Below are 7,197 nucleotides of genomic sequence, written 5' to 3' on the forward strand. Positions count from 1 at the left end.
ATTTCACTATGTAAAGTCCATAGATATATGGACTTTAAAAAAAGTTTTAAATGTTGTTATGAAAAATTTGAAGCCTAAAGAAAAGTCGGAAGGACTGCAGAAAATCCATAAACCTATCCTCCAGACTGCAGAGTAAATTCCAGACAGTCTAACGCTTCACCCCTAAATACTTCATAAAATGGTGTTTTCCTCCAGAGCCACGAGAGATATAGACCTTGAAACGTCGCCCCTGGTAACCCACCGTCACGCCCAGAACACTGGACAGGGGGCCTGCGTGTCATCAAGCGTCCGCTCAGGCCCCGGGCCCAGTTGTCTTATTACAGTTTCAGATATTCCTGACCGTTGGCGTGAGTTGGGACCCAGCACGCTTCTCACGTTGAGACTGGGTGACCCGTCTCAGTCCCTTCATCTGCAGTTTGCTTTCACGCCTCCCTGCTTTGTTCCTTGCAGTTTGTTACGGAAGCTGGGTTGTTAGTCTTCCCCAGCCTGGCTTTGACTGCATCCCTCTGCTGTGTTCCTTAGTTCTCTGTTTCCTCCAAGTCATGGCTGTAGGACGTCCTTGTTTGTTTTATCTTGTAATTTTTGAAAAACTGACTAGAATCAAAAAATTAAACCTGAGGTTGACACATTTCTAGACACGCATGATGTGACCGCCATGAGGTGTGCTTGGGGCCAGTGCCAAGGCCCTTCCCTCAGTGGGGCTGCGCGGCCCAGTGTGATCTCCGGCTCTGGGCTCAGCCCCTCGCGGACCCTGACGACCAGGAGTGCCACTAGAGCCTCCAGGGACCCAGAGCAAAGTGTTTGCATACCCGAAGCCTTCACTCTCTGCTCCCCACTCCAGGCAGCTCCCGGCTACCACATGGCCAAGATGATCATCAAGTTGGTCACGTCTATTGGCGACGTCGTCAATCATGATCCAGTTGTGGGCGACAGGCTCAAAGTGATCTTCCTGGAGAACTACCGAGTGTCCTTGGCTGAGAAAGGTAGCCCTGGAAGCCTGTGTGGGGCAGAAAACCCACTCCTGCCGGGGGATGGGGTGGGAGGCAGAGCTGGCCTGAGTCTTTCTCGCTTCAGCCAGCTCAGCGCTGCCTGGACGGCTAGTCCCGGCTGGAGCGGGCCCCAGGCTGGCAGCCTCTGTGTGCACAGTGGCGTACAGCAGCCTGCCCGGGGGGCACCTTTGCATGGTGCGGGTGGAGTTCGTCTGCAGCCTTGAGGATCCTTGATCTCTGTCTTCTCGTACCTGCCCTGGCCAGTGTCGCCTGCCTTCCTCTCTCCTCCTGCCTCACTGGGCCTCGCTGCCCCTTGCTGCCCCTGGGCGCCTCTTGTGGGCAGGACATGCACCTGGCCAGTGGTGATGCGCTCCTCCCCCCGACAAGACGCTCCTGCCCAGCGCCCTGTCTGCTCGCCAGGTGCAGTCTTGGTTCCCGCGTGGCCAGTGCCTGCCTCTTCTGTGCTTTCTGAGGGCGGCTCAGGGCCCGGCACAGCAGGTTTAGTCTGGGCCACTGCACTCTGGGCTGGTCCTGGGGAGACACGTGCCACCCTGTGCCTTGGAGCACATCGTTCTGGCCTGATGGGCCTTTCTTGGCAGGACGGTGATTTGCCAGGTGGAGGGAAATCTGAGCCTGGGGTTCTCGAGTCCCCCCGTCCACTGCGTACCAGGCGCCTGTGTGTCTGAGGCTGAGCAGCTCCTGCTCTCCAGGCTTTGTCACGGTGATGACCTGCAGGCTCATTCGCTGTTTCCCTTTGAGCTCTGGCCCGTGAGCACTGTCCCTGTGGTGTGGCTGCTGTCTGTGTCCAGCGTTGCCCCTCCCTGCTGAGCAGCGCCTAGTGCATGGGGGCCCTTGAGGAAGATTTGAGGGATAGGCTTGGCTCAGGCGTTGGCCAGGAACTTTGGTGGTGTGGTTAGTCCCTCCCTGAACTTCTGACCGCAGCATCTTACTGTTGTTTCTGCTGCCTGGACCTCCCCCTCCTCACCTTTGTTTTGGGGCCAGCGGACTCCTGCTCGTCTGTATGGCTGGCCTCGGGGCATCCAGTTCTCCCCGGCGGCTCTGCTGCCACCATCCGGGCTGTGCTGCCAGGGCAGGAGATGCCTTTCTTTCTGTGTCCCAGCAGCTGGGCGTGACCTTGATCTCCAGAGGCCCAGCCTACTCCCCAGACCCCGGAAAGGGCCGGGCTCTGGTGATTGCTGGGTGTGGAGGTGGCATCGGCAGCTGCAACTCGAGCTAAGGGCCCTGGGAGCAGGGTGTCCAGCATGGTGTGCCTGGGTCACGGTGTGACCAGTCCCCTGAGGGACAGGCACTGCCTCCCGCCTGCAGTGTCATGGAGAGACGGCACGGGCCACCACATCTGGCTGGCCACTTGTTCCCACTGCACACACCCGGAGTAACTGCTGTGCAGATGAACACGAGGAAGTTGCTCTCGCCCTTCCCAGTTCTCTGGTCCCGTGAGAGTCTGGATTTATCCAGTGGGCCCATGAGCTGACAGAGAGGATGTCAGTGTTGTGGGGATCAAGGGAACGATGTCACGAGCTAGCCAGGATGGGCCCCCCAGACTTGGCATGGCCTGGTCCTTGGAAGATTGCAATGCAAAGGTCCCTCGCCACCTGGGGCTTCTCCTTGAGTCTCCATCTTGGCCCCTCTGCCTCAGGCTGCCCAGGTGAGGGAGGGGAGTCCTGCAAAGGCGGTGGCAGTGCCCAGTGTGGGCCATGGTGGGAGTAGAGCAGGGCAGCTGCCTGGTCTCACGATGCCCTGGCCCTGGAGTGCCCAGGACTGGCTCGTCCTGATTGGTGGACTCGGCAGCCTCAGGATGGTGGTCCCTGCTTTGGCGGCTCCTGCTATGGGGGCAGGTTGTGTTTCTCGGGCTGGAAGGAAGGGATGTGTTTCTGGGCGCTGTCACTGCAGCTCTGGTGTGCATTGGGGAGCCTGGGCTGACCTGCCTTCCACGCTCCCCTTGCAGTGATCCCGGCCGCCGACCTGTCTCAGCAGATTTCCACCGCGGGCACCGAGGCCTCGGGCACAGGCAACATGAAGTTCATGCTCAATGGGGCCCTCACCATCGGCACCATGGACGGCGCCAACGTGGAGATGGCCGAGGAGGCTGGGGCCGAGAACCTCTTCATCTTTGGCCTGCGGGTGGAGGATGTCGAAGCCCTGGACCGGAAAGGGTGCGACCCCCTCCTGTGCCATCAGGGCACCTGGCGGTGTGGGGGACGCATGAAGGCTGCTGGGCTGGGGGCAGAGGGTGGGGATGGGCTCTCAGGGCCAGGCCGTTGTGTGCCAGGGTCAGTGCCTGCCCAGTGGCCATGTGCTTGCCAGGGTACCCGTTCACTTCGTGGGCCCGGGGTGGGGCCCGGAGAGGCTTGCTTGGGTGGGAGCTTGGCCACTCCTGTCTGTGACTCCATGACCAAGTCCATGGGGTCCAGACTGGGGCTCCTTCCTCAGCAAAGGCCCTCGTTTTTGTGGGTGGGGAAGGGTCTCCTCCTCGAGGGACACCACTGCCCAGAGTGCAGGTACCCCACAGAGCCAGGGCCGGAGCAGTGCGGGCACCTTTGTTGCCAGGAGCACTCCATCAATTTGGGGGTTTGAGCCTTGCCCACTGTCAAGGTTCCCTGGCCTAATTTGTAGTAGTTACAGATAGTTACAATAGTGACTATTCTGGAGTAATTTCAGGTTCGCAGAACAATTGTAGACACAGTACCAGGAGCTCCATGCCCTCCTCCCAGGTTCCCGTTGCTTACAGCGCGGCGCGGTGCATTGACAGAATGAGCAAACCGCAGTGGTGCGTTGTGCATTCAACCCATGCTCTGTTCCGGTTTCATTGGGTTTTCTGCAATGTCCCTTTCTGTCCCTGGATCCCATCCAGGACACCTCATTGTGTCTGGTCCCCAGGTCTCCCTGGCCTCACCGGGTCTGCGACAGCTTCTCAATCTTTCCTGATTTTTCATGACCTTGACCTTCCTGAGGAGCTTCTCGCTGGCCTGATTCCAAGTGATAATTAAAAAGAGGAGACAGTGTTGTCTGACTGCCTCAAAGCACTCAGGGAGTTGGAGAGGCCTTAGGCACATTTGGGTGAAACTTCAAAGGTCACCTAAAAGTCCAAGCCGCGCCTTGTCAACCAGAATGTGCATGTGCCCGGCGCCCTTCCTATGCCCTTCTCCAGGCTCTTCCTGCCTGTCGGGGGCCTGGGCCCTGCATGCCTCCCCCACTCCCCAGGCCAGCCTCATCCCTCTGGGCGTCCTTCCTTCCCTCCCCTGCTGGAGGCCCCGGCCCAGCCCCCACCCTCAGGGCAGCCTCTGTCCTTAGACGCTCTGCTCAGGATCTCGGGGTAAGGCAGGTTCTTGAGCAGCCTCTCCAGTAGGGACACTGCGTAGGCATGTGTGTCACTGTACGTCTGCTAGTAACATTTCTTTAACAGTTAAAGAAGCAGGTGGAATTGATTTTATGCTGACAGTACACAACACTTGAGCCAGCCCCAGCCCAAGGGCCCTGGACTACGCGGTCTCAAGCCGTGGGGCCCGTCCTTGGGCAGGGGCTATGCTGGGCATGCACGAGGCTGCTGCTTGCCCCTCAGGCTCCTCATCTGGGGGCACCAGCCACTGACCCTGGGCCCATATCCCGGCAGGTACAACGCCAGAGAGTTCTACGACTGCCTGCCTGAGCTGAAGCAGGCTGTGGACCAGATCGGCAGTGGCTTCTTTTCTCCCAGGGAGCCAAACTGCTTCAAGGATGTTGTCAATATGCTGATGTACCATGACAGGTGGGGCCAGCCCCTCCCTCCTCGCCACCCCCCGCCCCCCCAGTCAGCTGCTGGGTCTCCAACAACTGGGATGGACAGTCCAGTCCTCCTCCTGGGTTGAAAACTCCACATTGTTTGAAGGGTGGAACCTGTGCTTTTGAGACACCTTCTCACCATAGTCCCTGAGACGTTGCTGGGCACAGCCTCAGATGCCAGCCAGGAGCATCCCAACTAAACCAGGGCTGGGGTTTGCTATGGACTCTGGCAGTGTCTCAGGGGGCCCCTGGCGGTGGGGGATGGCCTCCTGGACAAGCCTGGATGAGCCTGGGTGAGTGGTGGTGTCAGCTGGGCTGGTTGGAGGTCCAGGGACAGCTGTGTCCCAAGGAGGCCAGGGAGGGAGTGCGGGGAGGACGGCCTGGGAACCTCTGGGAGGGGGTTGGGGGCTGTGGGGCCCTGGCAGGTGTCAGCGCAGGTGACGTGCAGTGGTTAAAATAGATTTAACTTGTGACACAGTAAAACTATAATGTGGTTAGTGCTTTATTACAGTCCAGTTAACACACGGCTACGGCATATCTAGAGTCAGACTTACTGAGGCATAGCAGGAAGGCAGCGCCATTTGCACCCAACGTAGTTCTTTATCCTCTTGGTCAAAGCTGGATCTGGAGAGTCTGAGAATGAACCTCTCTTCCACTTGCAGTTGCTTTGGGTCAGTTTTGTCTGTTGCTCTTTGGTGACTGTGTCACGCACTGGCTTCAGTGAGGCCAGATTGTGACCATGTGCGGGCATCTGGGCTAGAATCTGGACCCTGATGAAGGAAGGACTTTCAAATTGTGAATTGCGGATTTTATGACGTGTGCTCTGACTCAGTAATAAACAAAATGCACTTGTGTATTCATAAATCCTACATTTTTGTTCAGAACATCAGGAACTGCAAATCACCGTTTCATATTTTGGCACTTCCCACTTAGACTTGCGAATAGACAGCAAATGGAGACGCTTTTCTCCAGCGGGCGCCCCTTGAGGTGATGTCAGCCTGTGCTGTCTACACAGGACCCTCTTGGCACGTGCAGCTCTGGCCTGAGTGTGGATTATGCACCGTAAACTCCAATTTCTTTAAAGCAGTGTTGGGCCCAGAGATCACTTAAATCATGAATACTTTTTGCTATTTACCCAGCTGAGGGTGTCTTTGCAGAAATAATTTTAAGACTGAGATAGTAAAAAAGTTGGATTGGAATAAGATTTTTTCTAAAATAACATCCCAGGACAAAAGTGTTGCTCATAGAGAAACCCTGTGGCCAGAGGGCCTGGACATAGCCTGGCTCCAGTGAGCTGAGTGGGGTCCCTTCACCTTGCCCCACTTGGAGCCAGGAAGACGCAGTTACTGACCTCCGCTGTGGACTTCCTCCTTGGGACAGCTGGGCGGGCTGCTCCGGGCAGGGTTCCCTGCTGCCCATCTCCCTGGCCCAGCCTCTTGTCTCCTGTCTCAGGTTCAAGGTGTTTGCAGACTACGAAGCGTATATGCAGTGCCAGGCCCAGGTGGACCAGCTGTACCGGGTAAGGCTCTCGGGCCCCAGAGGCTGAGGGGGCAACTGGGCTGGTCCGTGTGGACTTGTTGGATCGGATTGTTTATTTCCCAAACTGTTTAAGCAGGTTTTGGATTAGCCCAAAGGGGTTTGTGTTCTGATTTGTCATGAGCCGGCCCTGCCTGCCTTTAGGAAAGCCGTTCCCGTCACACCCTCTCTTGAGGAAACATCTCCTCATGGCCAAGAACAGGAACATGTGGCCTGGAAGCTGCATGCCCTGCAGGGCTCTGGGGGGGATTTTCCCTGGCTGGGTCTGGGCTGATCTCTGGGAGGCGCTGCCTGGTGCTGGCTGCAGCAGCTGCGAGGCTCTGGAGAATGCGTGACTGACTAAAGCCCTGGCTGAACGGAGCGTGCTTAGCCGTTTCCTATGGGCAGTGGATCCACCTGGGGCAGATACTATTGGTAGTGAGAGCCGTTCCCCAACAGAACATGGAGCTTTTCGAGAGCCGGGGCCTTCTCTGAGGCTCCTCGCCCCTTGTCTTTAGTTATTTGGTGGCTTTTCTGCCCAGTGGGGGTCCCCTTCTTCCACCAAGCTGCCCTGGGGCTCAGAGCTCGTCTGGGAACAGTCCTCCAGTTATGGAGCTCGGGCTGTCTTAGGAGCCCTCAGAGATGAACCAGTCTCTCCTTCTCCACAGAACCCCAAGGAGTGGACCAAGAAGGTCATCAGGAACATAGCCTGCTCGGGCAAGTTCTCCAGTGACCGGACCATCACAGAGTATGCCCGGGACATCTGGGGCGTGGAGCCCTCTGACCTACAGATCCCGCCCCCCAACATCCCCAGGGACTAGGTGCCCTGCTCGCTTGGGACCAGCGGGCTTCTGTTTTCTTGCTGACTTTGCACCTCATGCCGGTTTTTAAGCACTTTGCCAGCAGCTGGTGG

General features: G+C 57.6%; 1 protein-coding gene across 1 annotated transcript in view; it reads left to right on the top strand.

Moving 5' to 3' along the window:
• PYGB (phosphorylase, glycogen; brain) overlaps positions 1–7,197 on the top strand; it is a 43,703-nt gene extending 36,506 nt beyond the window's left edge. The window contains exons 16-20 of the mRNA XM_012655045.1: positions 842–983; positions 2,956–3,163; positions 4,621–4,755; positions 6,222–6,288; positions 6,953–7,197. Coding sequence (XP_012510499.1) covers positions 842–983; positions 2,956–3,163; positions 4,621–4,755; positions 6,222–6,288; positions 6,953–7,105 — 705 coding nt within the window. The 3' untranslated portion in view covers positions 7,106–7,197. The remainder of the gene's footprint in view (positions 1–841; positions 984–2,955; positions 3,164–4,620; positions 4,756–6,221; positions 6,289–6,952) is intronic.

The sequence above is a fragment of the Propithecus coquereli genome, unplaced genomic scaffold, assembly GCF_000956105.1.
Source record: "Propithecus coquereli isolate 6110/MARCELLA unplaced genomic scaffold, Pcoq_1.0 Scaffold459, whole genome shotgun sequence".
NCBI lineage: Eukaryota > Metazoa > Chordata > Mammalia > Primates > Indriidae > Propithecus > Propithecus coquereli.